Here is a 27321-nt window from a genome sequence, read left to right as displayed (position 1 = left end):
AATAACAGATGTCACACAAATAAGCCAATTATATCAGGTTTGAAAATGTTGATTTAAAATTTATTATTGCGAGGTTGTAGTCCATTGTATAATTTTGCGAGGTATATTTGGCATTTTACATGAGAGAGGTTGATTACTTTAATGAGCAGTATCTAGAAGGAGTGTAGACAAAAAAAAATGTTCAGTTTTGAAGTTGGCTGATCGACTGGAGGGGATATAAAAGCATTCTAAAAATGAAGGGAACCATTGTCCAGTATAAGTATTTTTTTTAAAGAAGAGTTGAGGTTCATCTCATATCTGAGCACTATTTATCATATTTTGAGGTTCTTGACCTTACTGAGGAGAATTCCATGTACCGAGATGTTACTATTAAGTTGAACTTGGTGTGCAAGGGGTTAAATCTACGCAGCACACAAGCTATGTGGGAGTGCATATTGGAGCCAGTAGCTAGGGAATTGCATGAATTGTGTAACAAAATTGTGTTTAACAAATGCCTAGCCCGTTACTTTTGAATGCCCTCATTTGTTTGAGCCTGACAGGTGTCAACTATCAGGAGACCCACCCACATCAAAACTGATTGGCGGCTCAACTAGCCAGCTCTTCATACTGAGCTGGGGCAATGGTCAGACATTGTCTTGGGCTTATTGCCCAGCTAAACGCAAGAGTACCTGTAGAGCTTTTGAATTCAAAATTCTCACAGAGGAATCTTTCCACCTAAGATTAGAGACTGTTAATTCAGAAAATACAGATTTGTAAAAATGAAACTGGGGCTAAGTTTACATAATTCAATATTTTCGATGTTACAAGGAGCATAGGAAATTAGATTGAGTTTGACTGAAAACTGTATTCTGTTAGTATATTGTGAGCAAAATAAATCAGTTTGTTGGTTTACAACTGACCTCATCTCAGTAGAATATCAGTCTGACTTCTAAAAGATAGGAGAAAAGCACATGAAGGTTTATGTGAGGCTGCAGTATCCAGTACACAACAGAGTCTCAATTATAACCCCCAAGTTATGGTAATGTATGACCAGACATTGGACGGTAAAGGGAAACTTATGATGGTAAGGGATGCAGGATTCACTTACGGGGGAGACCCGTGACACTGAACCCAAGAGAAAAGTGTAGACCAGAAATTTTTAAAACTATGATGTATCCACCTCTCATTTGTTTTCTGCAATTTCTCAATGCATATCAACTATGGCACATTTGGTAACATTCTTGCCTTTGAGTTAAATGGTTGGGGGCAGGGGGGGTCTTGCCAGCATTTTAAGCTGGATGTAAAAAGTTCCAGGGCACTATTTTGAAAAGCATGGGATTATCCCCAGTATCTTGACCAGTATTTATTCCTTAATCAATATCAGAGAAACATATCATCTGGTTGCTATCACAATGCTGTTTATGGAATCTTGCTGTGTGAAAATTGGCGGCCATGTTTCCCACATTACAGTAATGATCGCTCTTCAAAAAGTACTTCCTTGGCTGTAAAATCTTTTGAAACATCTTGAGGCCATAAAAGGAACTATATAAATTCAAGTCTGCCTGTTTTTCTTTTCATTGGCATTTCTTGGCCTGTAGACTTGTGGTCCTATTTCACAGCTCTGTAAATTTCAGAAAGGCATTAGTGGAGGCATTGACTTTCAATGATTGCAAGTGAGCAATGATACATAAAATTATTTTACTTTTGCTGTACAAGCTACATTCTTAACATTTAACTTTTCTGATGTTAATGTTTTAAAATCCATCATCTGTTTTTAATTGTAGCAATTATTGTACAGTCCCTGAATTCAGACTAATTTCAGAGCTACATGCTTATGTCGATGAATTTACTAATGAAAGCGCAGAAAACAGAGGCCAGCAAGTTGCGCACCTTCTGCACCCACTTATCATCCTCTGCAGCAAATTCGGCAGAGACTGCCATGCTAGAGTGGGGCTCCTTAGCCATACCAGGTGATGTTTAATACAGAGTTAACCACCACAGCTCAAACCATCATCTTTCGAGATGGAAGGTTGCTATCACTACCACCATCACTACCTAATGATCTAGTGGCACTATATACTGTACAAAAGCAAAGTGGCCAGTTGAATCCAAAATTGGCTGAGAGGCAGGAAGCAGAAGGTGATGGTAGAGAGATGTGACTGGAAGTCTGTTCCCAGTGGGGTCCCACAGGGCTCGGTGCTGGGGCCCTTGCTGTTTATGGTGTACATAAATGATATGGACTTAAATGTATGGGATATGATCCAGAAGTTCATGGGTGACACGAGAATTGGTAGGGTGGTAATTAGTGAGGAGGATAGCTGTAAACTGCAGGAGGATATCAATTGACTGATCAGCTGGGCAGACCAGTGGCAAATGGAATTTCAAGCTGGAAAAGTGTGAGGTAATGCATCTGGGGAGGTTCTAACAAGGCAAGGGATTACACTATGAATGGTAGGACCATGGAAAGTACTGAAGATCAGAGCTTGGTGTGCATATCCACAGATCCCTGAAGGTAGCAGGGCAGGTAGATAAGGTGGTTAAGAAGGCATATGGGATACTTGCCTTTAGTAGCCAAGGCACAGAATGCAAGAGCAGGGAGGTTATGCTGGAACTGTATAAAATTCTGATTAGGCCACAACTGGGGTACTGCGTGCAGTTTTGGTCACCACAGTATAGGAAAGGATGTGTTTGCACTGGAGAAGATGCAGAGGAGATTTACCAGGATGCTGCCTGGTCTGGAGGTTCTGAGCTATGAGGAAAGATTGGATAGGCTGGGGTTGTTTTCCTTGGAGCAGCAAAGATTAAGAGGGGACCTGATAGAGGTGTATAACATTTTGAGGGGCACAGATTGGGTGGATAGGGAGGCACTTTTTCCATTACTGGAGGGGTCAATAACCAGAGGGCATAGATTTAAGGTAAGAGGTAGAAGGCTAAGAGGGGAGTTGAGGAGAAATGTTTTTCCACCTAGAGGGTGGTGGGAGTCTGGAACTCACTGCCTGAAAAGGTGGTTGAGTCAGAAACTCTCGTAACATTTAAGAAGTATTTAGATATTCACTTGCATTGGCATAGCCTCCAGGGCTATGGGTCAAGCCCTGGAAAGTGGGATTAGTGTAGTCAGATCCTTGTTGACTGGTGTGGACACGATGGGCAGAATGGTGGTCTCCTGTGCTGTAAACGTCTACGAGTCACTTGCTTTTGCGCTCTTTCTCCATTAGTAATGTCAATGATCCCAGCCAATTATTCCATTTACTTTTTAACAGCCTTCTCAAGTTGTTTTGCCAGCTTCAAGCATTTGTGTACATATGCTCCCAGGTCTCTGTTCCTGCACCCCATTTTTAAAATTGTCGCATTTAGTTCATATTGTCTCTCATTTTACCGACCAAAATGTATTACCTCACTTCATACAAATTTGACATGGCATGTGTCTACCTATTTATCTATGTTCTTCTGAAGCTTGTTACTATTCTTACTGTTTATTACATTTCTGAGTTTTAGCAGTCCCAGTACCAACCCCTGGGGATCAGCTCTGTATACTTCAGTTCAACAATTTTAGATCATGAACTCTCTCCTCCATCCCCACTTCCTTTCCGATTTTCCCCCTCCTTTTTGTTTTTTTCCAATAATTTATATAGATTTTTCTTTTCCCACCTATTTCCATTATTTTTAAATGTATTTCCATCCATTGTTTTTTCTCTACCTTTTAGCCTTTTTCGATTCCTTCACCCCACCCCACCAGGGCTATCTGCACCTTGCTCATCCTGCTTTCTACCCTTAATTAGCACATTCCTTTAGATAATATCACCACCTTCAACACCTCTTTGTCCTTTTGTCTGTGACATCTTTTGGTTATCTCCATCTATCACTAGCCCTCTATCCAGCTCTACTTGTCTCCCCCCACCCCCCCATTAAACCAGCTAATATTTCATCCCTTTTCTATTTTTCCTTAGTTCTGTTGAGGAGTCAAGCGGACTCGAAACGTTAACTGTGTTCCTCTCCACAGATGCTGTCAGACCTGCTGAGTTTTTCCATGTATTTTTGTTTTTGTTTTGGATTTCCAGCATCTGCAGTTTTTTGCTTTTATCTGTACACTTCTCTCCATTTGAAAAACGATTGTTCACCCCTACCTCTCTGTTTTCTGTCCCTTAGCTAATTTTGTGTCCATGCTGCCATTGCACCTATAATTCAATGGGCTACAATTTTTCAAACAAGTCTATTGTGCAGCATTTTATCAAGCAGCTTTTGAAAGTTCATATACATCACATCAACCTCACTGTCCCTGTTAATTCTATGGGCAGAATTTTCTGGCTGATGTGCGACCTCAGTGCGCGGCATTGCGATATTTTGGTCGGTAGGTGCGCTATGCAGCGGGACGCGTGCCTGCCATTAAGTAAAGGCCTCGTTAATGCCCTTAACTTGCCAATCCACGAGGATTTTGAGGAACCCATGCAAACTTTGGCTTGGCGCACGAGCCCAACAGGCAGGCAGGTAAGTGATTTTTTATCAAAACTCATCCACTGATGGGATATGTGGACTCAGAGGGGTTGTTCATGTTTTTCATGAAGTATTTAATGCAGAAAGTGTTTTAAACTTGCCTGTGTGATCGTTAGCAGTTCAGATCGATTTCCAAGAGCTTTTTGTGTACTTTGAAACCAGTCTGCAGACAGTAATCTTTATCGGGCCTGCAGCTTTCTGGAGGCCTCCAGTTAGCCTGGGTATGCGTTCTGACATCTCCACTGGAGGCAGCTTCTCTGAGGAGGAAGGGAGTGATAGAATAAGGAGGAGGCCAGGAGTGGACAATCAGCCTCTAGGGGAGCCACCTTTGGGAGGCCAGGCGCAGGCACAAGGGGCACAGGGCCAAGAGGTTGTCCAAGGTACAAGGGGCCGCAGAAAACGCCACTATCCTGCTGCCAGGGTATACAGGCGACGAAGCAGCTACCTTAATATGACTGAGGTGCAGTGCCAAAGGAGGCTCTGTCTCTCAAGGGAGATAGTCAACTATATCTGTCAGATAATTGGCCCTGAGATCTCCCCTAACTGTGTGGGTGGACACCTCATGCCAGCGGCTTTGAAGCTCACAATTGCCCTCCACTTCTATGTCTCTGGCTCCTTCCAGGGCTCAGTGGGTGATCTTTGCGGTGTCTCCCAATCAGCTGTCCACCCTTGTGTCAAGCAGGTTACAGACGCTCTGTTCAGACGGGCATTGACCTTCATCCACTTCCGTTGCGACCAGGCAAGTCAGGCGCAGCGACCCAGAGGCTTCGCAGCCATTGCTGGCTTCCCCCCGTGTCCAGGGTGCAATAGATGCACACATGTGCATCTAGTGCAGGTGAGCCTGGTGCCTTCGTCAACAGGAAGGGCTTCCGCTCCATGAACATGCACCTAGTGTGCGACCACAGGATGCTGATTCTACAAGTCTGTGCCAGGTACCCAGGCAGCTCCCATGACGCCTACATCCTCAGACACTCCCAGGTGCCGGGGCTCTTCAGTGCTCCAGCCTGGCTGGATGGATGGCTGCTGGGTGACAAGGGCTATCCCCTCTGAAGGTGGCTTATGGTGCCTCTCTGCCACCAAAGAACAGAAACTGAGCAACGCTACAATAGGAGCCACGGCACGACAAGGGCTGTGGTGGAGAGAGCCGTCGGTCTTCTCAAGATGCGCTTCCGTTGCCTGGACCGCTCAGGGGGCGCACTCCAGTACCCCCCGGATCATGTCTCTGTGATAGTGGTAGCATACTGCGCTCTGCACAATCTTGCGCTGGAAAGGTGTGATGCAGTTGACGATGAAGACCTTGACGCAGTGGATGCGGCTGCACATGATGAATCTAGCATTGCCTCAGAGGGTAAGGAAGCAGAGGACGATGATGAGGGGCAGCACGTCGACCCGCTACTACACCAAGGAGGCAGGGACACCCGGGACAGTTTAATCCAGTGAGCCTTCAGCTAGCTCCACACACATGGATCTGCAGGACCTGCATTGCCTGACGCTTCCACACGTGGCACTAAGGTGCTACATCTTCCACCTCATCAGCTGCAACTAAGAGCTTAGTACATAAACATCAATGTCCACTCAAACACTCATGAGATTTCAGTGAAACATACAAATGCAGCACAAAGGAAACCCCCTCAGCCATGGTCAGAAAACAACTTTCTTCCATCCAACATCAAAGAGATACATCTCTATGACAAACATAACTATTTGTTCCCTAATCTAGGGCCAACACAAAATCACCAGTGACATACCTGTGGAGTGCCTAACGTGCCTTATGCTTTTGTTTGCGGGTGCTACGTCTAAGTGCCGCCCCATCGCTCGGAGTGGCTTGTGAGACAGCCTGCTGACTCTGCTGTCCTGTTGGCATCGATGACCTTGGTGGGCGTCCTCTGGCCCATGGAGCCTGTGATGGCTCCGCCTGGGAGCGAGTGGCCAGTTCCAGAACTGGCACTTCCCCAATTGTCGCAGCCTCAACAGATGCAGTGGACAATGGCAGAGGGGCGGAGGTGCTGCTGCCCTCATCCGGAGCGCCTTGAGAGGAGCTCGCAGCGACAACAGGCAGCTGCTGCGCGATGTGAGGTCACATTGGACCTCCCTGCTCACCGCAGATGCATGGGCACTGAGCAGTGACACTTGGTGCCCAGAACATATCCCACATTGGGAATGACCACCCTTGGCCATTATCGCTGTGAGGGCTTGCAGGTCAGAATGTAACCCAATCAGAAGAGTCTCAATCTGATCAAAGGCCCTCTCCATGAGAGTCGCCAATCTCAGTGGAGGAAGTGTGAAGCTCTGTCCTGAGGTTCATGCCTTCACTTACACTTTGCCTGGACTCCTCCACCGCAGAGACCAACTGAAGCACACCCTCATGCAACCCTGCCAGATGCTCCCGTGAATCCTGCAGCTGCTGCATTGGTGACATCTCCAGAGGCACATCATCAGTGCCAGAGTCAGCATGTGCCTGGTCTCCTGCAGCCCTCTGGTTGCTGGCGCCATCGGCACTCTGTCCCTGCCATCTCCTCCAGTGTTTGTGAAGTGCCCCCTCCACTGTGACCCGGGACACTAGCCAACGTTACATTCCCCACCGAAATGTTTGTTACTGCGCTGGTACCTGGCTGGTTGAAATGATGTGCCACAAGTTGCACGTCTTGGCCCTCACGTGTGGAGTGGGTGCTCCGGACGTGTTGGTGGCGGCCATGCGGTGGTGATGTTGAAATTTAACAACAAGGACAATGCATCAGTTAGCGTTCAGTCAGTAACACCTTTCATCCCTTCCCCCCCCACCCCCGCCCCCCAGACTCATAAGTCACTCACCCTTCATGACCCTAACGAGACTAACATTGGTGGGGTGGAAAGTAGTCAAGAGGGGGCCCAAACATTAGACACGCATACAGACAGGCTGGTCAGATGGCCTCAGGAATGCCACATGGAATGTTATGTGGCATTGGAGTGGGGAGAGTGCAGAGGTACCTGATCTGGATGCATGCTGGCCTGGAGAGTTGCGGTGATGAGGAAACATTGCATACACTTGCGACATTTGCCGTGGAGCACAGGAGATTGACAGGTCACATTATTGATCTTCATACTGTTATGAGGGGCATAGAACGGGTGGACAGAAGGCAACATTTCCCCTTGGCGCAGGGATGTGTAACGTGGTGACATTTATTTAAGTTGAGTGCCATGAGGTTGACAGGTGAGGTGCTGAGGACCTTTTGGACAGAGTAATGTGGAACGCACTGGCTGATAGGGTGGTGGAGGTACCAACCTTCCTAAGATGCAAAACGTCTTTGGCTGTGCAGCAGCGATGCCATGGTATGTTAGGCCATGGGGATAGTGGTCACAAATGGGATAAGGCAACTGGGGAAGGTGCTGGAGACACGCATCCTCAAGGGGACAAGGGACCTTTGTGTATGACCCACACATCTGAGTGTCTCAGTCTGTGAATGAGCAGTGTTACAGCATCAACGATTGCAGCAACCATCAGTGGTTTGGATGGTGGGAAGACAGAGTGGATGGGACTGTGGACCTCAAATACCTGGCGGCTGCACCACAGCCTCGCCGCCCTTGCCGCCTGTCTCCTCCCCAGCTCCATGGCCTGCTCCTCATAGGTGGTGAGGTGCTGGAGCAGGACGTGCCCACCACCAGTCCTCTGGCGCTCCCTGAGATTGTGTTCAGTTTTTGCCTGCAGAACAGAGAAGAGGATTTATTGGGGCTGATCGCTCATGTACTCTGCACGCGCACGCCACACCCCAACCACAGTAGCCCATCTGAGGCCTCCGGTGGCTCCTGTCCACACTATTGGTGATTAATCCCCAGAAGATAGTACGGCTGGTTCCAACCCCCTCCCCCAGTGGCCACCTTGGACACATTCGGCGTCCATCACTTTGAATAACACATGGATCTTAGCACCCATGGCAGGGTGGTGCAACTAGGTGCGGCATCGAGGCCAGTAGATGGCTCTTGGCCACGACACCTTGAAGCTCCCCTTCCACCATCTCATCACCATCAATAAGACATGTGTTGGAGTTCTCAGTATGTGTCTAACAGCCTCCCCTGCAGGTTGCCCCCAGACTACTCAAATGCGACAAACATTTGCTGTGGGGAGAACCCATCTTCTCCTCAACCACTAAGTCTGATGTAAGCATGGTCACTATCTGTTTGCCCACCCACTGTGCGCCAAATGCCCAATGCAGTAATAACAGTAAGGCGTTGGGGAGGTGTGGGGAGCTCAAAGGCTAAGGCTGCCTTCTGGGCCAAATGGCCAAGGCCGACATGGTACTCACCCTTCCAGAGCGCAGCAAATCATTGAATCGTTTGCAGCACTGGGTTCCTGTGTGCCGCACATCGTCATGGGCACTTACTGTGTCACCCACGTCCTGCCACGCCTGCCTGGTGATGTGGAGGGCCCTCCTCCTCCCATCCTCTGGATACTAAATATCCCGATGGTTGGACACCTCTTGGAGGAGGACAGCAAGGCAGGCGTCTGAGAAGCAAGGGGCACAGTGGCCCCCCCTGCTGGCTTATCCTGCACCCTGCCCGCCTCCTCCTCCTCCTGCTCCTGTGCTCTGAAAGCAGCCTGTCGCTCTCTATGAGTGGCCATGGTGCACTGCCTCAATGAGGCTGCCTGGGTACTCTTTATACAGACTGCCAGTTCCCCATTAAAACCGGCGGTCTGAGCACGCCCGCCTCTGCAGCAATTTTCCCATTCTACCCGGGAGTCGCTAACCCACTGGCGGGCCTTAATTGGCTCACCCACGCAAAATGGTGGCGCGGCCCGTTTTGGCGTTGGCAATCGGCTGCCCGCCCACCGCCAAGTCGGTCAGGCCCACCCGTGAAGGGCAAAATTCTGCCCTTTCTCTTACTTCATCAAAGAACTCAATGAAGGTAATCAAACATGATTCCCATTTAACAAATCTGTGCCGACTTTCAGTTATTAGCCCATACTTTTCAAAATGCCAATTAATTTTGTCCAATATTATTGCCTCTAAAAGTTTTTCCACTGCAGGCATTAGGCTAACTGGCTTGTAGTTTTTGGGTTTATCCCTCCCTCTTTTTAAGAAAAGGAAATATATGAAATCTTCCAGTCCTCTGACATGATCCCCACATGTAAGGACGATTGATAGATTGTGGTTGCAATCTCCAAAGTTTCTACCCTTGCTTCCCTCAGTAACCTAAGATGCAACCCATTTGGACTGAGCAACTTCTATACTGTGAGGACTGCCAATCTTCTAAGCATATTCTCTATCTTTAATCTAATTGCTACTGACTCCTTCTTTACTGCAGTGTTGGCTGTGTTCTCTTTACTAGTGAAGGAAGATGCAAACTACTAAATTAGTATCTCAACCATGCCCTCTGCCTCTACAAGAAGACCTGTTTTTAGTCACTAATTGGCCTCTGCCTTCCTCTGACTACCCTTTTATTATTTAAAGGCAATTTCTTTGAAATGAATCAAAAATGCACACCTTTTCTATCTTTAGTTATGGCGGCAGCATAAGTCATAAATTTGTGCCTTGCTGCATGCTCATCATCATGTCATGCATGAAGACCATTTGACATCAGTTTTCTCAAAAAAAAACAAATTATGTAATGTAATCCCACACAGTAATAAGTTTCCTTGAAATAAAAAGGAATTGAATTTATTTAATTGCCTTGGTGCTTTGGCCTTAGTGTACTTTGAAAGTGACAGCTTTTTTGGGGTTATCTTGCCATTTTATAATTGGTTGTCAACATTTCTAAACGTACGATTTTCAAAAAGGACCAAACAAATAGCCCAAGTATTTTCATTTGATTCTAAAACACTTGCCATCTAGCTGATTACAACTAATCTTATGGCCTGCTGAGTCGACTGTAAGTCCTACCAGTTAAGGAACATCAGATGTAAAAAGGACTTAGACCTCTTGTACTTGTGCATTCTTCTCCTTCAGTATGCTTTTTCTGGGTTTCAACTTAAAGGCCCAGCTTCCTTCATAATACGTTTGAGAAGGAAGCAAAACAAGTTTCTCAACTGCTATGTTTATATATCAATTTATCGCTCTGTGGAGTTGAATAGCCCGAATGTTCAGAACTTAGCACTATATTAACAGCTGTTAGGAAATTCTGATATAGATTGAACACCATGGTTAATGTTTTGTCACAATAAGCTAAAAATGCCAATTAAGCTACTTGTTGGGAGGAGATGATGAGGCAATTAGATCACATTGCTCCCTGAATAGTTAAATGGTATAATATACTAATACTCAAAAGTTGTATTTTGACTAGGTCTCCACCGTACTGGAAATTTCTGCACAGAATACTAATGGCAAATTAATCATTTTACCAAAGTTTCAATGTTTTTGTCCTCAATAAGCAGAACACTGGAAAAGGCTGCATTTATTATCCATCTTTAATTGCTCTAGAAAATTGAACTGGCATGCTAGACCGTTATGGAGAGTATTCAGTCACCTGAGAGTGTGGACTAATCATTTTTAAGCCAGGACAAGTGGAGGATGGCAGGTTAACTGACAGAGTAAGGGGACGCACGGAAAGGAGACAAGGCCAGAATGAGATGAAGACAGAGGGTGAAATTTTCCATTTATGAGACTAAGTGCAGTGAGGGGCGCTTTTGGCGACGTTCACCCTGCTGGCTGGAGTGGTGGGAACTCGCGGTCGATTCTGAGTTTGGGGAATCATTAATTATTCACAGGCGAGTATCGGGCTGAATCACCTGGTGGGTCGGGAGCTGATTCGTCCACTCGCCATAAGCTGGCGGGGTCGAAGGTCCAGGCGCCATAGCTAAAGGCCAGTCCAGCGCATAATCTCACTTTATTCAGCCCCCCCTGTCTTCTGGACACATGCAGAGATGCCCAGCAGCTAGAAGAAGGCAGTCAAGAGCTGCAAGAAAAAGACAGCACTTTGCTTCACCCATCAAGCCCTCCAGGCCTTGACTAAAGGAGTGCAGGCTGCAGGAAGCGCAGCAGCCCCACTTGTCTGGCCTGGGAGGCTGCCACAGAGCAGGACAGCACAGCTGGCAACTGCACCTGAAATGCCACCCAGTGCAGGAAGAGAATGAATGATCTCATCTTCTCCACCAGGGTAGGTCATCCTTCAACTTCCTCCAATATCAAGCTTTCATCATGCACTCAAATGGCTACTGTCTTTAGGGATCTCACACAACTATTAGCGGGGGACACATATCAACACTCATTTTCTCACCGAGACTTTCACATCACCACCATCCCATCTATCGTGTTTCTCACACTCCACCCTCTGGCTCTTCTAGGGGAGGGCTCACCACACACAGGAGACATGCATTTCATCCAAGCTCTGCTCTATACCTTCTCATCACATGCTTTTCTTTCTTTCTTCACACAGGCCAAGCTGGCACATAACAGGCCCGAGAGATTGCAAACTGGCGGGGGGTGGTGGGAGGAGGAGGACAGGAATCGCTTCTGTGGGGAAGAGGATCGGCCTCTACTGGCAATTTAGTACAGATCACAGCTCCATCACTTCATCAAATCCTGTCAATCACAATCAGTTACATGCAGTCTTATTTAGCTCATGCTTATTAACTGAAGCTCTATTTTCAAGGCAGCAGCAAATTGAGGTCCCAAGCCAGTCCAGCACCTATATGAACCCCCAGACTACATCCGAAGAGGAAGCTCTGGAAGAACCGTCACAGCACTCACACGCACCTTCCACCAGCTCAGGGAGACACGTGTCAATGGGGCACAACTTAGGCTAGGCTCAGGCTCACTTGCTGGAGAACACCTCAGTGACACTTCCCTGCAGTAGTCAGGCAGGGACAGCCCAGGCCTCCAGGGCTACTGGAGACTAGCCATCCGCTCAGTCTGAGTCAGATGATGAACTTTTGAGAGCAGCCACCAACTCAGTGCTGGAGATGCAACGACAGGTGGCGGAACATCAGGCAGAGATTCAACAGCCACTCAGCAGACTAGAGCAAACGATGGAGGAGGATGTCTGCGTTCTATCTGATGTCTTGGTTCCTACATATGAACGCCTCGAGGTCACCATGGGAAGGCTGGTGACTACCATGGAGACCTTGGTCCAGCAGGTCTTGCCAGATTTACGCTTGTCCCTGTACTCCATGGTCTCACACCCTGGTGGGCACCATCAGGACGTAGGCGACATAGGGATGAAGCACCTTGACTTCCCTCTAGGTGCACCATCTGCTGCAGGAGTCAGGGCAGGGCCCTCAGACACCCACAGGGAGGATGAGTATCAGCTGGATGCCCTGGGGGCCTCCTGTCAGGACACTCCCAGGGTGTGCAGCCACTCACAGCCCCCTCTGCCTGTGACCTCATCCACTCCAGCTTCTCAGGCTGCCGAGGGCACTTCTGCCCCATATCAGACCGGGGCCCTCTAGGCCTTGGGCCACCAGAGGATGTCCGCCAAAGTCATCACAGACATCAGGACGTAGCAGTCAGCAGGCTGCTTCCACCTCTGCTGAGGATGTCGGGGCTGCTCCCAGGCGTAGCAGTAGAGTTAGGAAAGTTAAGAAAAATTGATGTCACTTTTGGGTCATGGGTGTGCTATATGTGCAAAGAAATTGCACTTTTGTGAATACATTTGATGGTTATGTGAATGTACTTGTTAACTGAAAATGTTGTGATTTTGTACTTTGGAATCCTCTTATTTTGAGGTTCAGCCTTTCTCCCACTCAGTGTCCCACGGAGAGATTCACATTCCAGTGAGGTCAACCTCATTTGAACTAGTCTCCACAACCTTGTCAGGGAGATGTTTAAATCTTTATTGGAAGTATGTGATGTAAGTGTTTCTAACCCTTCTTCCTCAAAGAGCGCCATTGAGTGAGGGCAGCTCATCAGCATTGATATTCTAGCGGCATTTGTGTCTCCTCCGTGGTAGTGGCAGGAGACAAGACATGCACAGGAGGTGGAGATCCCTAGACCTGTCCACATCTCAATCACAACAGTGTTTGCATCATTAGATGCTGCCTTGTCCCTGAGACACTAGCACACTCATTGAGTTGTCCAAATGGTGTTGCAGTTATGTAACATTTTGAGCCCTGCGTGGCATGCTAAAGTTTAACTGATATGAGTGACCCAATCTAACTCTGTGCTCTAATCTCTGATGTGGCATATTAATGACCAATCAGTTTTTTTAATTCATTTTTGGGATGTGGGCATTGCTGGCTAGGCCAACGATTACTGCTCATCCCTAATTACCCTTGAGAAGGTGGTGGTGAGCTGTTTTCTTGAACCGCTGCAGGCCATGTGGTGTAGGTACATAGTGCTGTTAGGGAGGAAGTTCCAGGATTTTGAGCCAGCAACAGGGCAGGAACAGCGATATATTTCCAAATCAGGATGGTGATTGGAGGGGAACTTCCAGGTGGTGGGGTTCCCGTGTGTCTGCTGAGAGTGGATGCTCTTTGGCCCATGAGGAGTGTTAAATCTGATGAACAGGTCATTGATGGAATGCTATATATGATACAACTGTGCCTCCTTCACTATTGCCTGCATTCCCAAATACTAAATTCCTATGCATTACTTTTGAGCTGCAGTGATTGTGATGTAAAGCCACTGAGTTCTGAGTAGCCTTAATAGTGCTAATGAAGCCATTGGCTTTCCGTGGCTTTCATCCCAAGGAGGTCTTCCTTTTTTTCGTAGCAGACTCCTGTTCACTCCTGCAGCAACAAGAGGTTAGAGGGTGACCTCAGAAAGGCACCCTCATGTTCGCCCTTCCCCTTCACTGCCATTATACAGCCTACAGCCTTCCTTCCCCATTGCCCGTTTGTGTTCATCAACCTCACCCTCGCCTCACAGCCCATCCTCGGTTGAAGTGCTAGTTTCTGAAAGTGGAGGCCTGCATAAGTACCACAGTACAGTGGTGTTCTTCACGATAATGTAGACAAAGAGCAGGAGTAAACTAACCCTACAGCTCCAGCAGAGTGGCGTTCATTGCTACAAGACCGGCGCAGCACTATGGCAGGTAGGCTATGTATGTTGTACTCACCTCGAAGCAAACTGAGTCCAGCTTATGCACTCCACCCCGGTTTGAAGCCAGCAAAATTTCCCGCTTATGTGATGCAAGATTGGAACACGTGACAAGATTCTGGCAAGCAGCTGTTTTAAAGAGCATTCATGAGATGTTAATGAATGCAAATGGCGTTTACGCCACTAGTCCATGGGATAACCAACCCGCCACAAACCCACCATCAGGAGAATTGCAAGCTGTTCTTACGTTGGCAGATTTCTGACTTTTTGCCTATTGCTGGATTTTCTGCTCCCGCCCGCTGTGGGTTGGATGGGAAAATTCCACCCAGTGTGTGTAGTTGGGAATTTGATGCACAGGGGGAAAGAGATGCTTCTTTTGCTACTCTCCTTTTTTTCAGACTCCAGTAGCTGGTGCCTTTTCTTCCTTTGTCTCCAAGTTAAGTGAGTGCAACTTACTGTTACTTTATCTGTGTAAATTATTAATGAATTGACCAGTTAAATAAATAAGGTTGGACAGAAATGGAAGAGCTGGTGGTGTGCTGTGACTACAGTGTATCGGAATCTGGAATGCGCTGCAATCCCAGGTAACTATATCTGCAGTAAGAATCTGCAGGTTGACAACTTTGGCTTAGATTTGCTGAGCTGGAGTCTGAGTTGCAGATATTGTGGAGCATCGGGGAGGGGGCCAGGAGGGTGGGACTGCAAGTTGAGCAGGTATGGGGAATCAGTATGTAATGATGGAGGGGCCTCTTCCCTTGACTTTGACCAACAGGTACGAGGTGATTGCTACCTGTGTGGGTGAGGGGGAAGGACTGCAAGGTGGACGAGCAAAAAGGAATACGGTAGCGGTAGGAGACTCTATAGTCAGGGGGATAGATACTGATTTCTGCAGCTGCAACCAAAAGCTCCGAAGGTTGTGTTGCTTGCCAGTGCCATGATTAAGGATATCTCTTCATGGCTGGAGAAGCACTTAGAGGGGGAAGATCCAGTTATCGTGCCCTGTGTGAGAAGCAATAACAGAGGTAGAACCAGGAATGCTGTCCTGCTGAGAGAATTTGAGGAGTCAGGGGCCAAATTAAAATGCAGATGAAAAGTAATCATCTCTGGATTGTTACATGAGCCACGAGCTAATTCGCATAGGATCAAGCAGATTTGAGATTAAATGCATGGCTGAAAGTGTTGTGGAAAGGAGGAGTTTTGATTCATGGGGCACTGACATCAGTATTCGGGCAAGAGCGAGCTACTCGGTTGGGATGGGCTACAATCGAACTGAGCTGGGACCACCAGTATCCTGACCAAATATATAACTAGGCAGTGAGGAAGGCTTTTAAACAAACATTGGGGCGGGGTTTGGGGGGGGGATTAGGTGAAAGGAAATTTAGAAATCCAAAGAGAGAGGCCTCGGCATCGGAACAATATAGCAATGTGGGTAAAGACCTGCAGAGTCGGACAAGGAAGGGACAGAGTGTTTCACAAAACAATAAAAGTAAAAAAAATGAAATTAAAGGTTCTTCATCTGAATGTACGAAACATCTACAGTAAGATAGACGAGCCAGTGGCACAAAGAGATAAATGATTTAGATCTAACTGCCACAGAGACATAGTTACAAGGTGACCAAGGTTGGGTACTAAACATTCCGGGCGCACAATATTTCAAAAAGACAGACAGGTGACAAAGGAAAAGGAGTAGCCTTAATTTTAAAGGATGACATAAGGATATTAATGAGAGAATTTGGCCATAGAAGATCATGAAGTAGAATCAGTATGAGTGGAAATTAGGAGTAGCAGGAGTAAAAAAAAACACTAGTGTGAGTGCTTAATAGGCCCCCTAACTGTAGTTATCTTGTTGGGCAAGGCATTAAACAAGAAATCATTGAGCTTGTATCAAGAAAATGCAATAATTGTGGGGGACTTTAATCTTCATATAGACTGGGACAATCAAATTTGCAAAGAGTAGTCTAGAAGATGAGTTTTGTGGCAGTTTCTTGGAGCAGAATGTTGTGGAACTGACTTGGGATAAAACTATTATAGATCTAGTATTGTGTAATGAAGAGGGTTAATTAGTAATGTCATCATAATAGATCCACTGGGAAATGGTAATCAAAATACCATTGAATTCCATGTTCAGTTTGAAACTGAGATACTCCAATCACAAACAAGAACCTTAAACTTAAAGCCAATTGCATTGGTATGAGGGGAGAACTGGCCAAGGTTAATTGGGTAAATAGACTGAAAGGTATGCAGGTAAGTGAACAGTGGAAACATTTAAATAAACAATTCAAAAGGTTCAACAAAAATACATTCCATTGGAAAACAAAAACTCAGTAAGAAACATCTATCGGTGGCTCACCCAGGAAGTAAAGGATAATAAATTAAAAGAGGCTTACAGTGTTGCAAAATACAGTAGCAAGTTTGAGGATTGGGAGTGTTTTCAGAACCATCAAAGGGCAACCAAAAGATTGATAAAAAGGGAAAAAGTAGAATATGAGAGTAAACTAGCCAGAAATATAAAAATAGGTTAATAGAACCTTTATAAGTATATAAAAAGGAAGAGAGCAGCTAAAACGAATGTTGATCCTTTAAAAGCAGAGGCTGAAGAAATTATCATGGGGAACATGAAAATGACAAAAAAAAAAGCAAATATTTTGTCTGTCTTCATGGTAGAAGATGAAATTCCGGTAACAGAAATAGATGGTGACTTAGGAGATAAAAAGTAAGAAATTAAGGTAATTAATATCAGCAGAGAAAAGGTATTGAAATAAGTATCAAGCGACTAAAATCTGACAAATCGTGGGACCTGATGGCCTACACACTAGTGTTCTAAAGGAGAGCTTCTGAGATAGTGGATGTGCTAGCTATAATTTTCCAAAATTCCTTATTTTCAGGAATGGTCCAGATTGGAAGTTGGCAAATGTTACATCACTTTTCAAGAGAGGAGGGAGAGTGAGAACAGTGAACCACAGGCCAGGTAGCCTAACATCAGTTGTTGGAAAATGCGGGAATCTATTATTAAGGAAGGTTAACAATACAATTAGAAAAGCATAATATGATTAGAACAAGTCAACATGGTTTTACTAAAGGGAAATCCTTTTTGACAAATTCATTAGGATTTTTTGAGTATGTAACAAGTAAGGTAGGTAGAGGTGAACCAGTAGATGTGGTATACCTAGATTTCCAAAAGGCATTCAGCAAGGTGCCGCACAAAAGGTTAATGAGCAAGAAAAGGACTCATGGAGTTGGGGTAATATATTAACATGGAGAGAAAGCAGAGAGTGGGCATAAGTGGGCTTTCTCAAGTTGGAATGCAGTGAATAGTGGAGTGCCACACGGATCAGTGCGGGAGCCTCATCTATTTACAGTCTATATTAATGACTTAGATGAAGAGATGGAGAATAATATACCTAAGTTTGTTGATGGTACAAAGCTAGGGGATAGATAGGCTATGGGGAGGACACAGAGAGGCTGCAAAGAGATGTAGACAGGTTAAGTGAGTGGACAGCAAGATGGCAGATGGATTATAATGTAGGGAAATGTGAAGTTATTCACTTTGGTCATCACATAAAAACTGAATAATTTTTAAAAGGTGTTTATTGCAAGGAGATTGGAGTACAGGAGCAAAGAAGTCTTGCTACAGTAGTACAGGGGTTTGGGGAGACCATTCCTGGAATACCGTGCAGTTTTGGCCTCCATACTTCGGATATATTTGTATTGGAGACGGTACAGCAAAGGTTGAGGGTGTTGTCCTATGATGATAGGCTGAGTAAATTGGGTTTATGTTCTCTGAAGTTAGAAGAATGAGAGGCAATCTCATTGAACCTTCTGAAGGGACTTGAAAGGGTAGACACAGAGATTGTTTCCTCTGGTTGGGGAGTCTAGAACATGGGAACACAATCTCAGGATAAGGGGCTGTTCATTTAGAACTGAGATGAGAATTTTTTTCACTCAAAGGGTTGAGAATCTTAGGGATTCCAGAGGATTGCAGATGCTCCATTGTTGAATACATTTAAAGCTGGGATAGACAGATTTTTGGTGTCTCGGAATCAAGAGATATGAGGGGTGGGCAGGAAAGTGTAGTTGAAGCCCAAGATCAGCTATGATCATACTGAATGACAGAGCAGGCTTGACAAGCCATATGGTCAATCCCTGCTCCTATTTCTTGTGCTGTTATGTTACTTTTCTGAAGGACATTAGTCAACAAGTAAGGATTTTACTCCAGTGTGTTTGATTACATGCCCATGTGTTACTGGTGTTAGCCTGTAAATTATCAGATTTCAATGTGCATTATAGCATACACAGCAATCCCTCTTTGCATTGCACTTAGTCTTCCTTGGTCTCAAAAACACAGCTTACTTCTGGAAACATCTATTTTTAAAAAAAGTTTCCATGAACCTGTCATCTAAACTTTTTTCTTCTTCAGTCCAAAACTAATGATGGGAATGCTTGATATCTAACTGTTTTTCCTTTGGTTTTATTTAACTTTACATACACACCGAGATACTTGGCCACTGAACCATCCCAAAATCATTAAACTGTAAGTAACGCTACATTCCAGAAAGTAAATATATATACATTGAAATTTGTTTACACAATCCTAACATCCCTTAAAGTGGCCTTAACCTTTAACTATTGCAATTCTTGTGATAATGGCTTTTCCATGCTGGATTTAGATAGGGAATTCTAGGATTTTGACTCAATAGCAATGTGCTATATATTGGCAATATATACCTAAGTCTGGATAGTATATGAATTGGAAAGAAACTTGGAGGTAATGGTGTTCCAATGGCTTTGCTGCTTTATCCTTCCCAGTGGTGAAGGTCATGGGGAGGTAGGTGGTGTTGAAGGAAATTTGATGATTTGCTGCTCTAAGTCCTGAAGATTGTACATACTGGAGCCACAGGATGCCAATGTTGGAGGAGGTGAACATTGATTCCAATGGAAGGGACTATTGATCAAGTGGGCTGCTTTGCCTTGGCTGCTGTTGAATTCCTTGAATGTTATGTTTTCATTCATCCTGAAAATGTGAGTCCCTGAGGGAATCAGAAATGAAACTGCTCAATGCACAGGTTCAGCCTCTGCACTGCTCCTACACGCACAATGTTGAAAAAAATTGGTTCAGTTAATTTCTGATCACAGGTGACCAGCAATACAATGACAGTAATGAACTCTTTGAAGACAGTACAGTAGGCAAGAGGAGGGGTTGACATTTGGGTTTTCTGTTTTTAGAGATGGGCATTGCCTGGTACTTATGTGGCATAAATATTAATTGCTATTATTAGCCCAAGCTTGGATGTTGTCTGTGTCTAGCTGTAGCCTGGCATGAGAGAATTCATTATCAGAGGAATTGTGAATGTGTTGATCTGTGAGCAAATAGCTCTCATCTTGGACTTGTTGGATGGAAGGTCATTGGTGAATCAGTCGAAGATGGTTAGGTCAGATATATTGGTGTGAAGTACTCATGCAGTGATATCGTGTACTGAGATGACTGGCTGCCGACAGTTCTAACCCTCCTTCGCCTGAAGGATTTCAGAAGACATGACTTATAATTTACACCAGATGCGTAGCTAAAACTTGCAGTTTCCAGAAGATGTTTCAACTAATTGTAAAAAGTGGTCCCCTTCAATTTTTCTTGTCAATGCTCAGCTTAATGACCTGATGCTGAGAATGAAGCAATATCGCTTCCAATTCCTGTTATATAATCTTGTTTGTAGATAGATCCCGACCGAATATCAACAAAATGTCATATTGGGGTAGATGTTTTCCTTGCATGTGCTAAAACTACTGAAAGAAAATTGCCAATCTCAAATGTTTGAACAAATCAGGCTGTGGTATATCATAGTGCTGATGTGTTTCTTCTTTTGTTCTAAATCTTCCATTTACTTTCTGATCTTAGTTGTCATGTTGTGAGGAAGTACTAAGCAGAGAATAATTACTCACAAGTGGGATTATTTTATCTAAAATAATTTCTCTAGCGCAATGTTGCTTTAATAGATTATAAGGGTGCGTTCTCCAAGTCTGCATTTATAGCAGGCAAATATATCTCTCCATTCTTCCAATTTCAACACAATATTTTGTTTGTTACAATTTTTGGCTTGTTGTGCTTTAGTTGCCTGCGGCAGATGTAGCTGTCCATAGCAGTATTGGTAAGAATGACCACCGCACATTCTTGTGGAGACGAAGTCCTGTCTTCACATTTGAGGATACCCTCCATTGTATTGTGTGGCACTACCACTGTGCAAATTGGGATAGATTTTGAACAGATCTAGCAACTCAAGACTGGGCAACCATGAGGTGCTGTGGGCCAACAGCAGCAGCAGAATTGGACTTGACCACAATCTGTTACCTCGTGGCCTAGCATATCTCCTACTCTACCATTACCACCAATCCAGGGGAGCCCTGGGTTCAATGGAGAGTGCAGAAGGGCATGCCAGAAGCTGCACCAGGCATACCTAAAAATGAGGTGTCAACCTGGTGAAGATACAACACAGGAGTACTTGCGTGACAAGCATTATGCGATAGAGCTAAACGATTCCACAATCAATGGACCAGATTTATGCTCTGCAGTCCTGCAACATCCAGTCGTGAATGTTGGTGGACAAATAAACAATTCACTGGAGGAGGAGACTCCACAAATATCCCTATCCTCATTGATGGAGGAGCCCAGCACATCAGTGCAAAAGATAAGGCTGATTGGCAACAATCTTCAGCCAGAAGTACCGAGTGAATGATCCATCTCGGCCTCCTTCAGAGGTCCCTAGCATCACAGATGCCAACCTTCAGCCAATTTGATTCACTCTGTGATATCAAGAAAAGGCCGAAGGCACTGGATACTGCAAAGACTAGGGCCCTGACAACATCCCATCAATTGTATTGAAGACTTATACTCCAGAACTTGCTGTGCCCCTAGCCAAGCAGTCCCAGTACAGCTACCACACTCACAACTACCCGGCAATGTGGAAAATTGCACACAAAAAGCAGGATAAATCCAACCCAACCAATTACTACCCAATCAGTCTACTCTCGACCTTCGGTAAAGTGATGGAAGGTGTCTTTAGCTGTGCTATCAAGTGGCACTTGCTTAGCAATAACCTGCTCACTGATGCTCAGTTTGGGTTCCGTCAGGGCTACTCAGTTCCTGACCTCGTTACAACCTTGGTTCAAACATGGACTTAAGAGCTGAACTCCAGAGGTGAGGTGAGAATCCTTACCATCAAGGCAGTATTTGACCTAGTGTGGCGTCAGGGTATCGTAGCAAAACTGGAGTTAGTGAAAATCGGGGGAAACTCTCTGCTGGTTAGAGTCATGCCTAGCATAAAGAATGATGGTTGTGGTATGGGCTATGTGCCATGTGCTAGTAAGTGCGATTAGGTAGGTAGGTCAGGTGTTCCTCACATGTCGGTGCAGACTTGATGGCCCAAAGGGCCTCTTCTGCACTGTGATTCTGTGTGGTTCTCAGAGGTCAATCATCTCAACTCCAGGACATCACTTCAGGATGTTCAGCACCATGCGCGATGACTCAGATACTGAATTAGTCCATGTTCAACTGCAGCAAGACCTGGGTGTAGGGGAGGTGGTGGTATAGTGGTATTGTCACTGGACTAGTAATCCGGAGACCCAGGGTAATGCTCTGGCGATGTGGGTTCAAATCCCACCATGGCAGATAGTGGAATTTAAATTCAATAGAAATCTGGAATTAGGAGTCTGATGATGACCATGAAACCACATGGGAAGGAACCCATGTCCTTTAGGGAAAAAAATCTGCCATCCTTACCAGGTCTGGCCTACATGTGACTCCAGATACACAGCAATGTGGTTAACTTCAAAGCTTAACTTTGTCCCTCTGAACAAAGGCAATTAGGGATGGGTAATAAACACTGGTCTAGAATGAATTTTTTAAAAATTTAGGCTTGCGCTGACAAGTAACATTCGCACCACACAGGCAATGACCATCTCCAACAAGAGAGAATCTAACCATCACCCCTTGATGTTCAATGGCATTGCCATAGCTGAATCCCCCACTTTCAACATCCTGGGGTTACCATTGACCAGAATCATGCTGCAGCCCCACCATTGAAAGAATCCTGCCCTTTAAGAAAAAATGTGTTGGATATTACAGTTGGTTTCATTTGCCTGGATATCTGCCCTAACCAGTGACATTTGCAGGAAGCTGCAGATTGAGCAGTGCATGTGATAAAACATATAGGAGTACATATTGCTTCTATGCTTAAGTGTAAACATAGTGAGCCTCTGATACTGTAATTATTGAATTTCATATTACAACCTCAACACAGCGTAATGAAAGTTTAAAATGTGTATAGGAATTTATCAGTCTTCTAGGACTGTATCAGCCTCAATGTTACAGTTCAAACAATGGTCCAAAAGTTCTGTCAGTGGCAAAGAAATGGCTTTCATGGTTCACCTCGCGTACATTTGTCTAGAGACTATTTGCAGGCTTTGCAGCAGAGGTTTCTACTAATCCTATGTCTGATTCAGTGGAACACCCTCGACAGCGGGCATCTGTGGTATCTGAGCGGAGCAAGTTGCAGTGAGGCACTGAACCAATCAGATTGAAGGATTCTCACAGACATTAAAAAGTACATAATTTACATAAATTACATTTTCATCATTGCACGGGGAGCAAAATAAAGATTGAGGCATGCAGGCAGAATTAAAGTAGCAAGATAAAAGAGAAACTTAGAGAATTTTAATTTTAAAAATTGTTTTCAAAAATATGCAACATCAATTTTCTTGAGGTAATAAGACTTTACACTTCTAAAATTTAATTTTTCACGGCCAGAGATAATGTTCATAAGTAATTAATTATCAATTATTACATCATTTAAAACCTCAATCCTGAATGCACTATCCCTAACATGGACCTAGTGGCTAATTACTCAAGCTCATGCCATCACCTGATTTCAATGACACCTCTATTAGTGAGCACCTATTTCTGACAGCTATTTCTAAATTTCCACATTTAATTGCGTTTGTGTGGAGGCTATCAAATTTACTGTGTAATCATGGTGAGCGCTGTTCACTTCACCATGGTTATTGCATCAAAATCCAGGCTATTTGATATCATCTTACTTTGTGAAGTAACTGTACCCTTCACTGCAAATTCTTACCCCTCTCCCCGTTTAAAAAGAAAATAATTCATATTTAAAATCATTTTCTTTTACAGGTAGTGGAGCCAGCTATTTTGGATTGAACTTCTTAACCTTCATCATCCTCTTTAATAATCTCATTCCAATCAGTCTATTAGTTACGCTAGAGGTTGTAAAGTTTATCCAAGCATTTTTCATTAATTGGGTAAGTATGAGATTTCAGTTTATAATAAAATTTGTGACTCAGAAAAGATCCATCTATAATGTATCAAAAGCCTTGCAGATGTTTTTATTTCCTGTAAGTTACATTTCCTGTAAGTTACATTTCCTGTAATTTTCACACGTTGGACTTTACCAGTATGTTTTGCTATAAGCTAGAACCTATCCATTAATTTTGTTTACTTCTGCTCGAGCCCTCCAACTTCCATTGGTGGTATTGTGACATCTTCGTGCTCCGCTGCCTGAAACTGACCTTATTTTTTGTCTTGATCCTATTTGCTGAATTCTTTTTTAGAGAATAATTATTTGTATAATTAGATTTTTGCAGCATTGCAATTTTTAAAGCATATTGTTTTAATTTTTATTAGTTTCAAAATCAAAATGGCACTACAGATTACATGTCCTAATTAATGGTCATGAATTTAACACTGAAGGGAGTTGAAAATCTCTGAAAAATGGTCTGAGTAGAACAAGAAGAAAGACATGATATTGGTGTTAAACGTAAAATGTGACAATAGGCAATATTCCTCAACATCCACTTCTGGTTTGGACTGTTCATAGTTTCCTTAGATTTTGACAGGTGTTATGAAAAAAATACCTCCATCACCCACTTCAGAGATTCTACACAATTAATTGAAATGCTTTGAGACATCCCTGTAATCTGAAAGGCACTATATAAGCTTCATCCCTCTTTGCAAACGTGTTTTTATTTAATTAGAAATAGTTGACGCCAGCTAAGGACAATTTAGTTTTCACAATCTACAAATGAGTGCATGTGGTCAGAATATTACTTTTTCCTACCAGGACATGGACATGTTATATGAACCAACAAATACGCCTGCCATGGCTCGAACATCCAATCTAAATGAAGAACTGGGACAGGTAACAGTTGTCCTATACTTTGAAAGCTATTTTGTGTACTTGTGAAACCATCCAGCAATGCCTCATCCAATGCACATAGAGAAGACACAGTGAATTTTGTATTTTTATTTATACTGATGACACCCAGCTTTACCTAACTACTACCTGTTTGAACCCCACCATTGTATGTGTGTTGTCAGCCTGTTTGTCTAATATCCAATCCTGGATGGGATACAATTTCCTCCAATTAAATATTAGGAAGATTGAAGCCATAGCCTTTGCAACTTCTACTGCAGCCACGTGCCCCTCTCCATCTCCATTTTTTTTACCACCCATTCCATCCTGTTCCCTAACCACTGTCTCAAAGTGAACCAGACTTTCACAACATTGGCACCCCATTTGACACTGAGCCAGGCTCCCAACTCCATATAGTTTCCAACATAAAGATGACATAATTCCACCACCATAACACCACCTAAGCCTCCCTGTGCCCTCCATCTTTTTATTCTTTCATGGGATGTGCAGCATTTGTTGCCCACCCCAATTGTCCTTGAACTGAGTGGCTTGCCATTTCAGAGGGCAGATAAGAGTCAACCACGTTACTGTGGGTCTGGATCAATTATAGGCCAGACCAGGGTAAGAATGACAGATTTCCTTCCCTAAAGGACATTAGTGAAACAGATGGGTTTTTACAGCAATCTATAATAGTTTCATGGTCACCAATCAAACTGGTTTAAGTTTTATTTATTAATTGAATCCAAATTCCACCAGCTATGGTGGTGGGATTTGAATCCATGTCCTCAGAATATTATCCTGGGCCTCTGGATTAGTGGTCCAGTGACTTTGCCACTAGGTCACCATCTTCCCTCAGCTGCTGTTTAAAAAGCCATTTACGCTTTTGTCATCCTCAGATTCAACTATTCACTGGCTGACCTCTTGCCTTCCACCCTTCATAAACCTGAGCTCACCCAAAACTCTGCTGTCCATACTGTCAACCTAACTAAGTACTGCACAGCCATCACTCCTGTGCTCTGTGACTTACACTGACCCTTAATCCACCAATGCCTCAATTTAAAATTCTCATCCTTGTGTTCAAATCACTGTATGGTGTCACCCTCCCTTGTTTGTAACCTTCTTCAGCCCTCTGACCATTTAGGATCTTTGCACACCTGAAACTTTGGTTTCTTACACATCCCCATTTCCTTCATCATTGGTGGATGTACCTTCAGCTGCTTAGGCTTTGGATTCCCCTTCCTAAACCTTTCCACCACTTTCATCTCCTTTAAAACCTTTCTTGAAGCAAAGCCCACTTTAGCCAAGTTTATGGCTTCCACACCTAACATCTCCTTCCATGGATTAATGTCAACTTTTGTCTGATTATGCTTGCGTGAAGTATCTTGGGATCATTCTCTATATTTAAGTGACTGTGTAAATGCAAGTTGTTTATGTCAGACAGGTGAAAGCCAATAGTTGATTTTAAACATGTTTTTTTAAAGTTTGTTATAAAAATAATGCATGTGTGAATTAACCACTCTGAGAACCTGAACAATACAGCAATTCAGAAACCCATTTCTGAATATCTTTATCACCCCATAATTGCTGATCTATTGGGGTTTTCTCATTGATTAAATTAAGCCTGTATTCAGTTACAAACCATTACTATATTGCTATTAAATTTCATAATTTTACTTCAATTCATATTTTAACAGGTGAAATATATATTCTCAGATAAGACTGGAACATTAACCTGCAATGTTATGGAGTTTAAGAAGTGTACAGTAGCAGGGATTGCTTATGGGTAAGTGTCTGTATCTTTATTTTTTAGATTTCCTAAGCAATCTACAGTTATAAAATTTAAATCTGTGCCTTTATTCAAGCAGTATGTGCTACTTTTGACGCTTCAGGGAACAATAATTTCCAACACAGAAAATTTATTCACTGGTTGATGTGATATGAATCCCATTGAAACAATGGCTTTTTTTGGGAAAAATGTCAACTTAACAATTTATATCTCTAATAAAGAGTAAAATTATAAACTAACTTTCTCGTGCTTCTTCCCTCTCAACTCCCCTCCTTGTCAGTCCTTTGACATTATGTACAATAGTACGTTTTCAATATCAGAAATTGAGACAGGTATAGGATAGAAAAATAGGTAAAAAGATAATCTCTCAATTTAGTGACGCCAATGGGGATACTAAAACCCATCTGGCATTTTCTGCCTATGGATGCAAAAAACTGACCCTATGTCACACAGCTTAGCACTACATCTCATAATACTCTCTCCTTGAAGTTGGACAGGAATATAAGTTTCCTTTAAAACTAGTGTGTCATTTATTGTTACTAACATTGCATGGATCTCACTACATGGCTACTAATATCATATAGTTAAATCAGACACATAGCAAATCCAATTGTAATTGTTTATATTGTAATAAATCTCTGACCTAAGGAAGGACTCACATTGAACTAATAATGTTTTCCTCATTTGTTTCTGACCTAAACTAAAGCTTTATATTTTGAAAGAGGTTCACCTCTATTAAATATTCAGCATTTTACATATAACGTCTGCATAATTACAAGCAAGATTTTTAAATTCTGTTAGATCAATAGTTAGAGTAAATTTAGATGTAGATTATTAAATACATTCTCATGGGCTTCCTTGTTTTTCTCTCCATCTTGTGCTTTATGATTCTCTGTCCCCTTTCCTTTTTCCATTTTCACTA

General features: G+C 43.7%; 1 protein-coding gene across 4 annotated transcripts in view; it reads left to right on the top strand.

Annotated features, from left to right (window-relative positions):
• The window catches only part of atp8a1 (ATPase phospholipid transporting 8A1), a 474917-nt gene that overhangs the window by 162310 nt on the left and 285286 nt on the right, over nt 1-27321 (top strand). For all 4 annotated transcript variants that reach the window (XM_041186502.1, XM_041186517.1, XM_041186510.1 and 1 more), the window contains 3 exons: nt 23596-23723; nt 24542-24619; nt 26308-26396. In XM_041186502.1, the coding sequence (XP_041042436.1) occupies nt 23596-23723; nt 24542-24619; nt 26308-26396 (295 nt within the window). The remainder of the gene's footprint in view (nt 1-23595; nt 23724-24541; nt 24620-26307; nt 26397-27321) is intronic.

The sequence above is a fragment of the Carcharodon carcharias genome, chromosome 1, assembly GCF_017639515.1.
Source record: "Carcharodon carcharias isolate sCarCar2 chromosome 1, sCarCar2.pri, whole genome shotgun sequence".
NCBI lineage: Eukaryota > Metazoa > Chordata > Chondrichthyes > Lamniformes > Lamnidae > Carcharodon > Carcharodon carcharias.
Note: the sequence above shows the minus strand (reverse complement) of the source record. Positions and strands in the feature narration are given on the sequence as shown.